The sequence below is a fragment of the Dipodomys merriami genome, unplaced genomic scaffold (genome assembly GCF_024711535.1).
Source record: "Dipodomys merriami isolate MVZ:Mamm:240054 unplaced genomic scaffold, mDipMer1.0.p SCAF_28, whole genome shotgun sequence".
NCBI lineage: Eukaryota > Metazoa > Chordata > Mammalia > Rodentia > Heteromyidae > Dipodomys > Dipodomys merriami.
The window spans coordinates 3379877-3398054 of NW_027204270.1; the positions used below are offsets into that span (position 1 = coordinate 3379877).

Below are 18178 nucleotides of genomic sequence, written 5' to 3' on the forward strand. Positions count from 1 at the left end.
ATAAATCCAAATTAAATCAGCCAAATGAAATCAGGTTCCATCACGTGGCTGTGCGGGTCCCCACAGGTAGCAGCTCCTGCTGCAATGATACATTTACACAATCACTCCATTTCTGATAATTCTAATAACCAAAGTAGTCTCCTCTCTGCCAAGGACAGACGATAAATCTTTTGTAAAGACTTCAAATTGTGTACCCCACTGCTCTGCATATTACGAAGCCAAGGACTGCTTGGCGCACCCCGTAGGATGACGGCTCTCTCTGCACATTCACCAAGGTGCAGAGTAAGAGAAGTAACGCTCACCCTGCCCACACCCACCTGCTGGCTGCAGGACAGGCCGCTGCCCACTGACTCCCAGCTTCTCAAACGTGGCAAAGGCCGGAACCACCAGCATCTGCTCATTGATGATGGTGAGGAAAAGCTGGGAGGCAGCTGCTGTGGAGCAGAGTTGGGGAAGGCCAGGACTGCCCTCAGGAGCCAGCCCCATTCACCCACTCTCAACACATACCCTTTCCTTGGGAAATCATCCTCCAGCCCTTACAACAGGGCCCTGTGTGACCCAGGACTCAATGTCCCCAGCCCTGACCACACTACTGATATGATGTAAGGCCAGTGACAAAAAAACAATGGTCTCTCTCTTGACTCTACTGGAACAACTGAGTAAAACAAGTTCTCTGGTGGGAAAAACCATGGGCAGGAAGTCAACTTTGCAGACAGCAAAGCTGAAAGCGGTAAGGCTTGTAGAAGAGACAGTCAGATCAAGAATGATGGAATCTCACAAGGGCCAGGATCAGCCACGCCTTACACAGCAGATCCCTTCTTTAGAATAAGCTTCTCAGGGCTGGTTTTCTAACCCTGGCACCCGGAGCTGATGATTCACTCCTCCATGGTATTCTACTGGAGACCAGGACTGGGCTGGCAGTAGAGATGAGAAAATGCAGTCCCCACTAGCCAGGTGCTCTGGCATCTCTCCACCTACTGGTGTGAGGACAGTCTTCGTCCCTCTTGCCTGGGTGGGCATGTGGCTACTTCTCACCAGCACAGCAGCAGAAGGAACAGTCATGTCTGGGCCAGAGCTGTCCCTAATCAAACAAGCTTCTCAAGGCCTCCCTTTAGCCGACCACTGACCAGCAGTATTTAATATGTCAGCTGCCATGTGAGCCCAGCCATCTCTAACCACGCACAATGTGTTAAAGACAGCAAGAGACAAACCTTCTTGCTTTAAACCATGAGATGTGGGGTTATTTGTTACCATAGCAAAGCTGACTAATATACTTCAAGAACAGGAAAAAATGAAGACGGTACACTGTGAAAGAAAACAGCAGCATCCGCTGTGGAGAGAAAGCACTATCAAGAAAGAGCACGACCTCTCTTTGAGCTGGGCTTTGAAGGTCAGGAGGCATTTCCATAAGGAAATGCAAGAAAAGTTTAGTAGAGATAGACAGACAGACAGACAGACAGACAGACAGACAGACAGACAGACAGACAGACAGACAGACATAGATTTTTAAAAAAAAGCTGAGGGTTTTTTGGCTGCACAGCTCACATTTTGAATGCACCAGGCCCTGGGCTTGATCAAGGTACGGCTAGCCTTGGATACAGATCTTCCTACCTCTGCCTCCTGCATTGCTGGAATTACAGAAACGCTCCACCGTACCTGGCTTGTTTTAGAGATGGAATTTTCTAACATTTTTTTTGGGGGGTGGGGGGGTCAGGGCTGGCCTTGAACCAAGGTCCTTCCCAATCTCATATGTAATTTGGCTTACAATGTTTTTATTATTAAGTAAGACAAGTGGAAAGTAAGATAAACATTCAATTTTTTTACAAACAGATTGAGAGGACAGAATCAGTAACTTAACTTGAAATAAAGACAAAATTAGAGTAGAGCATTAGTCTTGAGCTGAAGAGCTCAGGGACCATGCCCAGACCCAGGGTTCAAGCCCCACAACCAACAGAAAAAAAAATTAGAAACTTACAGAACAAGGTATCGGAGAAGCAAAATAAGAGCTGGTGTTCCCCCTCCCCCAACCACCACCATTACTGGGTTTGAACTTGGGTACTTGAACTTGCTAAGCAGGCACGCTACCACTTGAGCCACGTCTGCAGTAATTTCAACATTGCTATTCTGACCACTTTTGAGATAGGATCTCACTTTTTTCCCAGCCCCAACTCCCCCAGTACTGGTTTAGTCCCTCCTTCACCACATCCTTGTTAACCTGCATGCTGACACAGGCTGATTTTCCACAGGAGGGGAATGAAATGACTTCTCATTTTACTTCACATTTCTCTCATCGCTAGCGAAACTGAGCGCTTATTCATACGCTTATTAGATATGCTGGTTTCTTCTTGGTGAATTCACTCTTCATATCCTCTGTCCATTATTCTTCCCGCTCCTCTTATTGATTTAGAGGAGTTCTTTCCATAACCTTTCTCTCTAATCTTCTCAGTCTGAGTTTGGTTTTGTATATGATATGAAATGAAGGTTGGACTTTTTATCTCCTGTGTGGACAATCACTCCCACCAGCATCACGGATTGGCTGGCCCTTCCTTCCTCTTTGCCGTAGGCAGAATATTTGCTCCCCACTCCAAGATGGGCGCATCCTGGTCCTCAGAACCTACACATGTGTACACTTGCATTGCCAGAGGAAGAAGCTATGTGTCGGCTCATCCTGAGGCAGGGAGGTCAGCCTGCGGTCTGGGGGCCCAAGGCTTCCCCACAGTCATTGCAAGTACTGGGGAAGCAGTATGGAGATGAGGGAGATTGGTGAGATCGCTATACAAGTGCGGTAAGCTCCTGTTCTCTGACAGCACAGACATAAAACTGGGAGCAGAGAACCCAGTATAATAAGGCAACAAAGAGTTTATTTTTCAAAGAGAAAGCAAAGGCTGCTCAAAAGAGCAAGGGAACCCAGAAACCGATTGTCCACTGCATAGTTAGGGTCTGGCTGTTTTACTCACCACCACCACCACCACCACCACCCTGCCCCTTCCCTCTCTCCTCCTCCCCCCCCCCCCCCCCCCGCCACTTAGGTAAGTTGTCAGATCGTGATTGGTTTGTTTGAAACAAGCAAGACTCTCCCCTGCGTGGTAGCCACAGGACGGTGGCTTATAGGAGGGCTGGCCTGAGTTATGGCAAGACCCTCCCCTGGGTGATGGCCACTGGTTGGGGGAAGGCGGGGGTGAGCTGGCCTGAAATGGCTGACTGATGTTTTCCTTCAGATGCTACTGGAATACAGGAAGCCTCTAGAAGCCAGAAAGGGCAAGGAAGGAACACTGCAGCCCTGCTGAGATCCTGCTTTAAGCCTGTGAGAGCACTATTGACTCCTGACGTCCAGAGCCAGGATGTACAAAGCTGCACTGCTTTAAGTGGCTGAGCCTGTGGTTTGCTAGAGCAGCGAGAGGAAAGTCACACGTCTGCCTGTGTGCTGTCACCGGTCACCTTCCTGTGTCCCGCTCTGTGCCCATGCTGGCCCAACGCCATTCAGTCCTGCCACCTGCACACTGAGAGACACAGCCACCCTTCACCCATACTGCCTTGGCTATTTCTGACTATGGACTGTTTTCACACACAAAAAAAGAAATAAACAGCATATATCCCAAAGGAAAATGAGTGCAGTATATGAAGGAAATTCACTCCAGTCAGAAAGCCAAGAGTCAGAGCAGTGGGGAGAAAAAAAAACACCAGGTCAGGAAAGGCTTGAAGCCCCGAACCATCAGCCAGGGCGGAAAGCTCAGCAGCAGGGTGGGAGGGACAGTAACCAGACTGACCTCTCCATCTGGAACAAATGAGAAAGAAGAAAACCCCAGCATCCCCGAGACAGCCCCAATGCCTGAGTCCAACATGCCCACGGGCCAGGGAAGGGAGGGTCCAGTCAGAGCACAAGGACCACCATGGAGAAGACAGAGGAGAGTCTGGGCAATCATGGAAGCTGGCAGGTGAGGGGCAGAGCAGCAGACAGGGTAAGGTGCACAGGGCGCTATGGATACCCCCGGCACCCGGGGTAACACTGAGGGGCTCGCTAGTCTGCAAGAGGGGGCACAGCAGGAAACAGCCTGCACTGGGGAAGGAAGGAATACAGGAAATAGAAATGGTGTCCACAGGGTCCGGCCCAACACCTGCCACGCGCACACCACACCTCCTCAATCGTGGGTGCCTAAAGCATCTTGTCACCCCCAGACTAGGGTTGATCTGGCCCCACACAACAGATCTAAATAGCAAGACCCAGAAGAACCTAACCATTCTCAATACTGAAGAATACCTCTCATTATATGTAATGAAAGATAAAGATTAACATAAAGTGAACCACTGGCTAAGTTAAAAAGGAAAAAAAAAAGATACTTCTCAAGTGCAAAATTGGTCAGTACCCAATAACTGGGTAAAATTTCTACTAGCTGGAATCTAGTCACAAATTACTAGATGGGCAGAGGCAGGAGAATTCAGACCAAGTAAGGACAGAATTCAGCTCATCAACAGGCCCTATAATAGCTGGGTGCTGGTGGCTCAAGCCTGTAATCCTAGCTACCCGGAAGGCTGAGATCTGAGGATGCTGGCTTGAAGCCAATCTAGGAAAAAAAAAAGTCGGTGAGAATCTTTTCTCCAATAAACTACTAAGAAAAGGCCAGAAGTGGAGCTGAGGCTAAAGTGGGAGAGCACTAGCCTTGAGCAAAAGGGAACTCAGGGATACGGAGTTCAAGTCTCAGAACTGGCACCAAAACAAATGCCGTGTATGAGAAGCAGAGCACTGGGTGAGAAGGCTCAGCCAAGCAGGAGGGCAATGCCTGGAGCCGCTGCACAGGAACAACCACAGCCCACAACGTAGCACAGACTCCGGAGAAGCTGGACGAGAGGCTCCCCGGGCTCTCACATGCAGAAACGATGAATGCCAAAAAGACCAGAGCATGACACTATGAACACGTGTTTGAAACATCACTGCGCACATGTGCACACGCACACACATTATGCTCTGACTAAAAACTAGACTTAAAAAAAAGAAACGATCGGGACTGGCAAATGTATTAAAATTACCAAACAAGGAATAAAAGTAGCTAAAAGTGTATTTCAAATAACATGGAAATTTATTCTGAAATGACTGTGACAGGAAATGCATGCCTGCCGCCCACCCCCGTGAGGGGTTCCAGTCAACTTTCTGGCAACCCCTCAGGTACAAGGGGTGCCTCTTATATAAGATGGAGCATTGACATCCATGGGGAGAGGGGATAAACAGTCCTAAGAATGCCTGCTAAGCACAAGATTCAAAACCTGAAAGAGGCTTCACTGCTTCTATGAAAACGAGAAAGAATCGGCGCTGGTGGCTCACACCTGTAATCCTAGCTACTCAGGAAACTAAGACTAGAAGATCGAGGTTCAAAACCAGCCCCTTCAGGAAAAGTCTGTGAGATTCTTATCTCCAATTAATCACCAAAAATCTAGCAGCAGAGCTGTGGCTCCAGTGGAAGAGCACCAGCCGCGAGTGAAAAAGCTTGGGGGAAGTGCCCAGGCCCTGAATGCAAGCAAGGTGTGTCTCAAAGCAGCCACTTCAGTTCTGGTACCTACTCCCAGACCTCAGGCAATCCCAGAAGACCGTGAGAACCAAGGCCAGCAAGTCAAGCTCTAGGCCCAAGAACTAAGCTGCTCTCCACGAACCGAAGGACCCAATTCAACATAATCGGCACCTGCAAGCCAGAAGAATCTCACCTGACTCCTGAAGAAAATCACTTTCAGTGCCAGAACCAGGACACTTTGTGCTCAGAACTCCAGAATGGCAGAGCCCAGGCTTGGTGCCTTGACTTCCTGAACACTGCCTTGTAACTTTCCCCCAATGCCCAGAAGTGCGTCAGAGCTCAGGTCCAAACTAGGAGGCCCTAAACATATACTGTACAGCTGCAGCCAGAATCCTAAGCTGATCATCTGCAATCGTTCCTCAACCCCTACCCCCCCTACACACACACACACACACACACACACACACACACACACACACACACACACACACACACACACACACACACACACACACACACACACACACACACACACACACACACACGCGCGCGCGCGCCTCTGGCCACCTGCAGGGAAGGGCTGTCCCTCCATCTGCACCCCGTTAGGACTTCTGAAATCACCAGTCTCCAAGTCTGACAGGCTGTAGGGTGAGAAGACAGCTAGATGAATGGACAAGACAGGGCTGGCAGCCCATGGCTTTCAGGCAGGCTTGTAGATCCCTCTGGCCAGGAAGTACCCTCATGGGCATCACCGATCCACAGACACATGGCTGACCAAGTGACTGAGCCTACTCATCACTGAAGCACAGGTGACAAAGAGCCCGGCCACACAGCTTCACACCACGCAAAAGAGCAGCCCAGAGGCTCAGTGAAGGCCTCATGCAGCAGCGACATCGTGAGGGAGAGAACGGATGGGCCAGGCACTTTCCCGAGGAGCAGGGGACATGAAGCTACGTGCTGGAAGCCTCCGCTCTTGGGAACACTTACGTGAAGGGGACATGGGTGGCTTCCTGGAGAGCCGCCCCTCCGCCTTGGGGCCGTTGGCATGCTCGGTGGGGGTGTCCAGGCGCTCCTCCGTGCTCAGCGAGAACTGAAAGTGGACGGCTCCTAGGTCCACCTGCTCCACCTGCAATGGACTCCTCATCAGCACAGCCAGGGACTCACGGGACAACCCCAGCCCCCCACAAACCACCTCCAGGAAACAAGCTGTGTGGCACTAAAACCCCAGAAGAACGAACTATGACAGAATAGCATGTGCCCAAGCAGGAGGATACTTTAATGTATTAATTACACTGATTTATTGTAATTAACATCTAATACTGACGTATGTGCGTGCGTGCGTGCGTGTGTGTGTGTGTGTCTGTGTGTCTGTGTCTGTGTGTCTGTGTGTGTGGCAATGGGCTCATCCACAGCAGTGCCTCATCACGGCTCGTCCCTAGTATCAGTATTCTATCACTTGGGTGCACCACAGGACATTGACACAGCCATCAGGAACATCTGTGCTATTTCTCTCCAGGCTGCTGACTAGGAACAGCTGGCACCAAATAAGGTGTACAGCTTTCTGTTGAACCTCCACTTTCATTCCCTGAGGGTAGACTGCTCGGGTGTGCCGTCTGCACATATTTAATTTTGGGATTTCCTTTGCTTCAGAGTTGACTTTGGTCATCTTAATGTAGCCCCTCCAGGGCTTTCTTTTAGTGGTTGCATGGAACATTCCCCACTCTTTTGCTTTTAATCCCATATCACAATATTTAAGTCATTTAGGCAGACAGTATGCAGCTGGACCTTGTTTTTCATTCGGTCCTGGCATCTCTAACTTTACAAGGGTGTGGGGTAAGTTACAGTTAATGGAAGTACTGGCATGTTTGGGTTCAGAACTGCTACTGTATTATTTCCTGCCCTCTCTTTGCTTCTCCTTTGCTTCATACTTTGAAATAATTTCACTTTATCCATTTATTGGGTTTTAACTGCCACTTGGTATCTTATTTTCAGTGACCACTGGAAGGATCAGTCTGAGGGGACCTGTGTTATTACTACACGTGGAAGCAGAAACTCTATGGCCATCAGGCTTCCCCTCCCCCGCTTCACCGCTGTTTTATAGCTACATGCCTGAAAAACTTGGCTAAACGCGTACGTCAACCTTCCAGTGTATTTTAGAGAGCTCAAGAACAGAAGAGATTATTCTGTTCACCATTCCTGCTGCTCCACATTTCTAAGTGCTCCATCCCCTTCGTTCATTAGCAATTCTTCCAGAAGCTGTCTGCTGCTGATAAATTCTTAGTCTAGTCCATCTGAGAATGTAGCGTGTCTATTCTTGTGTCGCTCCTGCTGGACATAGAATTAATTCTGGGTTCCAAGGCCTTTTGTTACCAGTACATTTTCATTTTGTTTTTTAACAGTACTAGAATTTGAACTCAGGGCCTCATGTTTGCTATGTTCACGGGCCTTTTTGCTTTTTTTTTTTTCACAGGGTTTTGGTTTTTGTCCAGGGCTGGCCTTTAATGGCAATCTTTCTACCTATTCTCTCCCAATGGCTAGTGTCACAGGCAGGAACTACCATGCCTGTTTTATTTACTGAGATGGGGATCTTGCTACCATTTTTCCTGAGCATGGTCTCAAAGCTTCACCCTCCAGATCACCACCTCCTGCGAAGCTGTAGTTACAGGCCAGAGCCACTGTACCTGGCTTGTTACTGCTTTTGAGACGCTGTTTCTTTTTCCCTCTGGCCTCCATGGTTTGCACTCAGCGGCCTGGTTTTGTGTAAGTAGTGTGCCATTTCTCCATGGCTATTTTCAAGATTTCTTTTCCTTTATCTTCAGTCTTCAGCAGTTATGCTGTGTCTGGCTGCAGATGTCTGTATTTCTCCCTGAGGTTCACTGACCTTCTCAGACTGTATGCCCCTAACATCCTCTCCCAAACTGAGCAAGTTTTCAATCATTGTATCTTCAACTATTTCTTTTCTGCCCTGTGCCCTGCTTTTCTCTGGAGGCTCCCTAGCACGGATGCCAGACTCGTGGGTCTTGTCCCACAGGCTAACACTGAAGCTCTTCCACTGCCTTCCAATCAATTTCTCTCTAGTTCAGACTGAAGCAATTCTACTGGTTTATCCTCAGATTCAGGCTGGATTTATCCTCAGCATTACTGACTCTTCTGCCATTTTCCATTCTGCTATGGGGCCCAGGTAGTACATTTTTTATTTCAGTTACTTTTTCAATTCTAAAAGCTCCATTTGATGCATCTTTATGTCTTCTCTTTACTAAGATTTTCTGTCTTTCCATTTGTTTCAAGTGTATTAGCTCCTATTTCCTACAGCACTTTTATACTCTAAAGTCTTCAATAATCCAACATTTGTGTCATTTCAGTGTTGGTGTCTGTTAGAAGTCTTTTCGGCACAAGTGGAGATTTTCTGGGTTCCTGGTATGCCAATTAATTTTAGACTGTATGATGGTCATGCTGAATATTATGTATGAGATGCAGGCTGGTTCAATTCCCTGAGGAAACAAATGTCAGGGCTCTGTCTAGCAGAATCAACCCTGCTAGGTTCAGGCCAGTTTCTGACCAGACCCCAGGGGCTGCGGCAGCCACCTCAGGGCCATTCTCAAAGCTTGTGCGGTGCCCTCCGCATCTCTGACAGCAGGCAGCCCTGAGGCTGGCACCTCACCCACAGCTCAGCACTCAAACCTGCTGGCATGCTATGTGGGGTCAGAGCCACACCGTTACAAACAACTTTACAGGTTGCTCCCTGAACGTGCCCTTCAGTGCTCTCCCTCATAAGTGCTATCCAGCTCCCTAGAATCCTGCTTCAATTTTCAGACCAGCCCCTCTCTGTTGCAGCCTTCCTGAGAGTAAACCTGAAGCCAAAGCCAAGCAATGGTAGTACAGACAGGTGCATAAAACACACCAAAGGTCCTTATCTATCATTTTTTATGAGAGAAAAAAAAACAGCATGATAAACCAGAATGTCTACACACAGGAGGAGGAAGTGGGGAGGGAGGGAGCATGCTAATGGCTTCAGGATTTCTGCTGGCAATCCTATTACAAGGTCTCAACTAGACCATATGGGAATGCAGTATAATATGGTCCCATATTGAGAGCCATTCCTTATAGTAAGAAAAGCTGCACAATCAGCTGTTCCCAAAGCATTATCTAAATCATAAATAACAACACTGAAAATAGTATCTGTCGCTAGAGTCAGCACAGACATAACACACTGAAATAGCAGGTACAGTCCCCTTCCTGAAAAAAATGAGAGCTGAGCGCTAAAATCTCCCATGTGTACTGCTGAAACAGCCCTATTTTCGGGGCTGAGTGGAAGAGCCCTGTGGGGCCCTGCCACACCTTAGAGGGTCAGAGTGGACATCCGACATGCCTGCCCAAGGTGCCCCAGAGGTCACTGAAAATAATGCTCCATGACTACCCAGGACAGGGCAGGGCAGGGCCCTACACACACACCTTTCCTACCCTGTCCACTTGTGCTTGTTTTCTAGATTGGAGTTCAGAAGATATTTCATTTCAAAATAGTAGCTCGGCTTGGGTTTCATTTTGTTTTGTTAGAAGAGAGGGGGGTGGGTTGGGTTTTGTTTTTTGTGGGGTTTTTTTTGAGGTGCCAGTACTGTGGCTTGAACCCAGGGCCTCAAGGTCTCACTCCCCTTTTTTGCTCAAGGCTGGGACTCTACCACTTGAGCCCTACCTCCACTTCCAGATTTTTGCTGGTTATGTGAAGGTAAGAATCTTGTAGTTCTGTCTTCCCAGGGTGGCTTCAAACCTCAATTCTCAGATCTGTCTTCTGAGTAGCCAGGACTATAGGCATGAGCTAACGGTGCCTGGGTTTGTTAGTTTGGTGTTTTGTTTTCAACCTAAGCCTCTCTGCTATGGCCTGCTACTCCATACACAGCTAAGAACACTGAGGTCCAGAGGGTGGGCAGAGTATAAACAAAACAGTGAGCACAACACAACCCAGCCAAGGACCCCAGTGTGGAGAGATGAGCCGGACGCGATGAGATCCACGGCAACACTGACCATGACCCACTTCTCAAACCGCCATTTTCAGGACACATCCCCGAATGAAACAGCCTGCCCACCAATGAGCTGCTGTGTTCTGAAAATGAGTGGAGTTGCTCCATGCACCTGAGAAGGGCTGACACCGGAAGGATCTGAGGGCTTACCTCTTCAGAGCCCATGCTGGCTGCAGGCGCCTGATAGACCAGGCAGTGCGAGGGGTTGGGCCGGATCCCGCCCTGCAGGGGCAAGGTCACCCTGCCTGAGCCACCTTCCAGCACAGGGTTCCAAACGGCCCAGCGAACCATGTGCATGCACGCCAAACTGGACAAGGAGGTGGCCGACGCTCCCTGCAATGGAGCAAAGCACATCCACGTATGAATTACCACGAGCCAGTCAGCCGGGGCTCACACTTAACTCTACGGGAGCTCTGTGTGGCAAGTGTTTCATTGACAAAAGAAGGAAGAGGGGCAGGAGCAGGACTTTGGTGCTCGCAGTACACATAGCCCCTTCTCTTCTACACGAGTCTTCTGTCCTGGCTCAAGATGTCAGTGGCTTACCTCTTCGAGGCCAACCCTGTTTCAACCATCTACATCTTCCTGCAGGTCAATAAGCTCTCTGTACAGTGCCAACTTCTCCTTAAAATGCATCAGGAAAAGGCTATGACTCTATAATGAACTTTGCAAAACAATGAACATTGAACGTGGGTGGATTTCAGCTTTAGGAAACTTTCAGCATACAGTGATACATTTCTTCTATGTGGCTTTGTTGGAAACTTTGTTGGAAGCTATCATATCAAATGTGATACCCTCCTCCTTCCTGCCCTCCCCTGTCACCGGTCAGGTGAGAGGAATAGGAGCCAGGGAAAGCCTTGGTTAGCAGCTACACCTCAAGAGTCATTTTCCAAGCAGGGCTCAAGGGCTTGACTCAGCAAACTATTTGAAAGTTGCCACTTTTATGCATTTTATTTTTTTTTAAAAAGTAAGAATGCAACTGAGCTCCAGGTGTTTGCAGGGCACTGGAATGCCACATGGGCTAGACAACGAGCCTGTGATGCACCACCCTGCAGTGTGTGCTAGTTACCACTCAGAGAGGGAATGTGCCGTTCAGAGTGGGCATCTCTCATGTCCCTGCCACATATCACATCAGGAAGACAGAAACATCAGAGGGCTGTGGGTACAGAAAATACTGGGTCAGACTGGGACAGGTGAGCCCTGCAGAGACCAGCCCAGAGCCCATGGTCTACAAGTGACCCAAGAAGAAGCAGGCCCAGTATGCTTTTGCCCCAGGATTCTAAGCCTCCAGGGTCTCTTACTCAGAAGAAACTCCTTGTGGCAGTTGGTAGTAAACAGCCTGAGCATGTTGCCACCTCCTACTGCTGTCTTCATGGGCAGCAGTGGTCCCAGGGGGAGGAACGCAAGACAAGGAGGCTGGCTCCCTGCCCCTGGGCGGAGTCAAGGCCTCCACAGGCACAAACCTAGGCACCCACACCAGTTCTCACTGTGATATGGTCAGAGGGAGGAGACAACCTGAAAGACAGCCTCCCCCACCTGGCAGGGCAGAACCATGCCTGCCTAGGCCAGCAGAGTCATCCGCAAGGAAGGACACACCACAGAGACAGCACTGCAAGTGAATACAAGCAGCACCAAGGACAAGACTCTAAGTAGCCAACAGCCACACACACCTTGCTCATCTAAATGGAGACGAGGAGTGGCCATGCCACCATCACTGTCCAAACACTTGGACCCCAAGGCAAACACACACGCTCACACCTAGCCCCTAGAAGGCTAAGATCTGATGCAGACACCTCTCCTGGGCTAACCTGTAGTTGTGTGTGCCAGCCAATCTGAATACAGGAAAAGGAATAATCCTTGTTTTACCCAAGGCAGTCTTTCAGACTGCTCCTCAAAGATGACATCTTATCCCACTATAGTCTACATCCAGACTTTCATGGACATACAAGCTGCAGAACAGTGTCTCTCCAGCCTGTATCTGGACCTCAGCAGGGCCTGGGCTGGCCCCTCCCATGGCCAGACTTTAGATTGTGGGTTAGGATGCCACCACACTAGTCCCTCTGCCCAGGGTGAGTCAGAGTCACTCAATAAATGAACATCTACACCCTGGGATCTCCAGCAGAAAGTCTAAAGAAACTGAAACACCTATCCAATGAAAACAGCCTCCGCCTCCACCCTGAGCCACTGCTGGCTGGCTGCTGGATCACGAGAGGTGCCGAGCAGGTGCAGCGGTGGAAAGACATCAATCTGCTCTGCTGCCTTATGAAAATGAAATTACTACAAATGGAATAGGAAAACTAGCTCTGAGACCCTCTCAGAAATCAGGACCGTCTGGACGACTCTGGGAACAGCTGTCTCCTCCAACACAGAGATGCTCATGACAGGATCAAAAATAAAACCCGAATCCAAGCACTTGTACTATTTGTGCAACACCTTCTGGCTCCGTTTGTTCCAATGAGGTGATTCCAATATCTAATTTCTCAATTTTACTATTCTTTCTTGGGTTTTTGGTTCTCTATCAATATAAATCTGCTATGTTTTTAAAAAAAATCCATTTTTCCTGGCTTTTGTCCAAACAGCCTTAACAAAAAGAGATGACTTTTGAGTTACTGACCACCATGCAAGCCCTCAATGGGATGGCCAGGGCCTGGTGGCAATCACATGCCAGCTACTCGCCTCTCTCCCCCACCACCAGTCTACAGAGGCACCTCTCCTAAGCCCTGAGCTCTAAGGAAAAGGCCAAGGGCACCCAAGCATATGGGTAGAGCAAGAGCAAGAGTTGTTCAGTAGGCTCCTACTGGTCCTACTATTAGCCAATTCTGGTGGTTAAGACTGGACTGGCTAGCTGGATACAGTAGTATATCCCTATAGTTCCAGCTACTGGAGAAAAAAATAGGAGGATCATTTGAACCCCAAGTTCAAGGCTACCCTGGGCAACATAATAAAACTATATCTTAAATAAATGAAAGCTATTTTTAATTTCTTACCCTAACCAAGAATTTGAATTTATGTAAACTAAAAGGAAAACTACCAAATTAACACCACCTGGCTTTTTTTTTCTGTGTGTGTGTGTGTGCGCGCGCGCGTGCGCGTGTGTGTGCGCGCACACGCGCTAGTACTAGGGCTTGAATTCAGGGCCTGAGTGCTGTCCCTTAGGTTTTTTGCTCAAGGCCAGTGCTCTACCACTTGAACCACAGATCTCCAGCCTTTCTTTTTAGTGGTAAATTGGAGGTAAGAGTCTCACAAACTTTTTCTGCCTAAGCTGGCTTCAAACCGCAACCTTCAACCGCAGCATCATGGATGAGGGCTGAAGACAGGAGGGAGGGGTCCCCAAGACGCACAGGAACCAATGGATAAAGCATAGACACACACACAGCTGGTCACCCAGCGCAGCAGAGGGGAGCACCAAGAAAACACACATAAACCTGGCTAGGCTCACAAACAGCAGCCCTGGGGCGAAGAGCAGGAAAAGAGGACCTGGTTGTCTCTGAGGGAGGGAACAGCAGGACAGAAAGAACTGTAAAGATTCACTTTTTTCCAAGATAACCTTTTGTACAAATCTAACCTTATCTTTTTAAAGCATGTTTAGCATTATATGTATTCAAAAACATAGAGTAAAAGGCTGTGGTGAGAACAATAAAATTGAAAGCAAACAAGTAGGAGGTGCCAGCAATGGTACATGTGAACCATCACCACACCCACAGGAGCATGGATGAAGCAGTTGTGACTGAGCAAACGTGCCCACACTGTCACCACAGAGAGACATGAGGGCACAGCACAGCCCTGTGCAGGGCAGGCCTGGGACTGACTGAGCCAGCATGAGTGTATGATGTGTGTGTGTGTGTGTGTGTAGGTATGTGTGTGCACCTGAACGTGTACATACGCTCCTACCGTTGTGTCAGCTTGAGTCCACAGGGACAGGTATACTTGCACATGTAAAAGTCCCTCGCTGTATCCACAGACAGGGCTAAGGGGCAGACATGCCAACACCTAGATCTTGATTTCTAATGCAATCAATTCCTTTCAAAAGAACCAGAGACCATCAAAAACAAGGGAAGTGTGAGACGCCATCTTGATTGAGAGGAGCCCAGAGAGTGACACAAGAGCCAGATGAGGTGGCCCTTGGGGACCACAGCAGGAGGCAAGGACAGTAGGAAAGGACACCCACAGGGTGAGCTACGATTAATCACAACAGCAGTGCTGGCTCATGGGCTGGGATGAACATCAACATCTAACAATGCCATAGGTATGGGGGGATGGCAGTTCTCTTACGAGTACCACCATCTTTCTGCACATCTAGAGATGTTATAAAAATAAAATTTATTTTTAAAAAGGCAGAGTACAAGCTGGGCACTGGTGGCTCACACCTATAACCCTAACTACTCAGGAGGCTGAGTTCTAAATATCACTGTTTGAAGCCAGCCTGGGCAGGAAAGTCTAAGACTTACCTCCAATTATACACCAAAAAAAGCCAGAAGTAGAGCTGTGGCTCAAGTGGTAGAATATTAGCCTTGCGCAAAAAGCCCTGAGTTCAAGCCCCAGAACCAGCACGCACGCACACACGCACACGCACACACACACACACACACACACACACACACGACCAGACATACAGACACAGACACACAGACACGACACACACACACAGACACACACACACACACACACACACACACACACGACCAGACACACAGACACAGACACACAGACACAGACACACACAGACACACGACCAGACACACAGACACAGACACACAGACACAGACACACACACACGAGACCAGAGTATGGAAAATTCCAGCTCCTCACAGAAACACTCAGTGCCAAGGCTAGAACAGGGAGACGCAGGTGAGCCTAAGTGAGTACCTTGTTACTCTGAAGGTGATATGCTCAACACCAGGCACAAGATCATCACACAGACACAAGGGCAGCCAGCAGGGACTCCATCTGGCCAGTGAGAAAACTTGAGCAACCAAAGTAATTAGGAACAGCAATTTTAAAAAGCAGGGGCCCTCAGCTTGCTACTCACTGCACCATCAGGAGGGCTTGAGCCCCCTAGGGGTGTGCAGGCAACCCTAGATCTGAAGGCTCCTGAGAGAGGCATGGATGATGGCCTGGGAAAAGCCTGCTCCCTGGTAGGAATAGATATCTGCATGCTTTGAAGAGTCACTCACAGGCTGGTATGGCATGCACACCTGTAATCCCCGCATTGAGGAAGTGCAGACAGGAGAATCGCAAGCCTGAGGCCAGCCTGGGCTACTAAGCAACATCAATCTGCCCCAAGAAAGCGCACCCGAAGACTGCTGATTACAAGAAAAAAACAGTGGCATACAGTGCAGACATCACTCCACACTGGACCAGGGGGCCAAAATCAACACCACCTGATGAGTCTCATGGGCCTCCAACATGAGACCCTGCAAAGGGCCTGGCTTTCCTCAAGCACAGCTCTGGCCAAACATCCATGATCTGATTTGAGTCATGAGGAAATGCCTGATAATCCCTAATAAAACAAATTCTCTTTAAATATTTTAAAAGGAAGACAAAAAAACCTCCATTATCGAAAAATAAACTTGCCAAGTATCAAGGACCTCATGCCTATAATCCTACACTACTCGGGAGGCCGAGATCTAAGGATCACAGTTCAAAGCCAGCATAGGCAAGAAAGTCTGTGAGACTCTTATCCCCAATTAATGAGCAAAAAACTGGAAGGGATCTGTCTCAAGTGGTAGAGTGCCAGCCTACAGCAAAACAAAAGCTAAGATAATAGCACTCAGGCCCTGAGTTCAAGCCCTAGTACTGGCATAAAATTAAAAATTAAAATTAAATTTAAAAATGAACTCATAAAAGACAAAGAAATACTGAGGAGACTAAAAAGACACTGCACACAGCCCTAAGACTGGCCTGGGGCAAGCAGGACAGGAGATGGAGGGGCGTTTCCTCCCCAAAGTATGAAGTCAAGCAGCATGTCCTCATATGCCTCAATGCATCAGAGCAGTGTGTGCAGTGGGCACATGCATCTAGGCATGCATGTGTGCATGCGCACAGAGGGAAGGCAAGCCATGAGAGCAAGTGCAAGGGCAACAGCAGAGAACCTGTGCACATAGATTGTTTTTTTTTGTTTCTGCAAATCATCTATAGCTCTCGACACCATGTCCAAATAAAGGGATTAAATAAAAGAAAGCAAAGCCCTACCATGACATTCCTTTTGACAAGTAAAACATTAAAAGCATAATAAGGCAAGCTGCGGGCTACAAAAAATACTCACCATGAATACATCTGACATAGGCTTTTGTCCATATGTAAAAGAACTTCCTTCCTTCTCAATAACACAAAGACAAACAAGCCATACAAAAATGGACAAAACAATGGAATGGCCACTTGACAAAGGAAGATTATGAACAGTGAAATTCACATAGACGAGAAACAAACAGCACAGGTGCTCAAAGAAATGCAAACTAGAAACACAATGAAGTCCCACTGCCCACATACAAGAGTAGCTAGCAAGCCAGGTGCTGGTGGCTCGTGCCTATAACCCTAGCTACTCAGGAGACTGAGAGCTGAAGATTAAGGTTGGAAGCCAGCTCAGACAGGAAAGTTTATGAGACTCTTATCTCTAACTGCCTAAAAGATGCCAGAAGGGGCTCAAGCTCAAGTGATGAGAATAAGCCTTGAAGGAAAAAAAAAAAAAAAGCTCAGTGATAGCACCCAGGCCCTGAGTTCAAGCCCCAGGACTAGCACATACACATACACCACATACACGTGTACACACGTACACACGTACACACGTACACACACACACACACACACACACACACACACACACACACACACACACACACACACACAAAACAGAGTGGCTAGTAAAGTTAAACTGAACCAAAGGCTGGCAAGAATGTCAACCTGGAGAAAGAAGGAATGGAATACCAGCCACCTGCACAGGGGAGGGGAGAAGGTACCCCAAAACACAGGAGAATCACTCCTGGGTCTTCCTTGGTGCAGGTGGGTAGCTACTGGGCAAATGATCTATATTTCAAGATGACTACAAAAAAGAGTATGAAATTCCAACATAAAATAATTCATAGCTGAAGAGGTAATTACCCTGATTTGATTAATGCATATCTGATTAATGCATGTATTGAATTTACTATAATGCATCCATAAAGATGAACAAATTGATATATCAATAGTTGTTTTTTAAAAGAGAGAGAGAGAAAGAGAGAAGCACACAAAAAAGCCCGAAGACCAGCAGCTGTGACTTTCAAAGCACTGGCCATCTGCTCTGATCCAACACTCCCTAAAGACAGCCCACCCCTAGCACCACACCCAGCAGCTCTGCACTGCGGCACCCATGAAGTGCAGCGTCTTCCCACAGAGACAGATCACGGCATCCACTGAGCACAAGCACCTTCTGACAGTGAGGGGCCTGCAGCATCCACTGAGTACAAGCACCTTCCCACATTGATGGGCTGCAGTGTCCACCGAGCACAAGCACCTTCCCACAGAGACAGGCTGCAGTGTCCACTGAGCTCAAGCACATTCCCAGAGATAGGCTTCAGGGTCCACCGAGCACAAGCACCTTCCCACAGAGATGGGCTGCAGCGTCCACCAAGTACAAGCACCTTCCCACAGAGACGGGCTTCAGTGTCCACTGAGCGCAAGCTTCTT

At 48.3% G+C, this 18178-nt stretch overlaps 1 protein-coding gene across 6 annotated transcripts in view; it reads right to left on the bottom strand.

The window, feature by feature from the left end:
• Positions 1–18178, bottom strand: part of Nphp4 (nephrocystin 4) — a 98317-nt gene that overhangs the window by 40737 nt on the left and 39402 nt on the right. For all 6 annotated transcript variants that reach the window (XM_070037195.1, XM_070037198.1, XM_070037197.1 and 3 more), the window contains 2 exons: positions 10667–10849; positions 6489–6627 (listed from right to left, as the gene is read on the bottom strand). In XM_070037195.1, coding sequence (XP_069893296.1) covers positions 6489–6627; positions 10667–10849 — 322 coding nt within the window. The remainder of the gene's footprint in view (positions 1–6488; positions 6628–10666; positions 10850–18178) is intronic.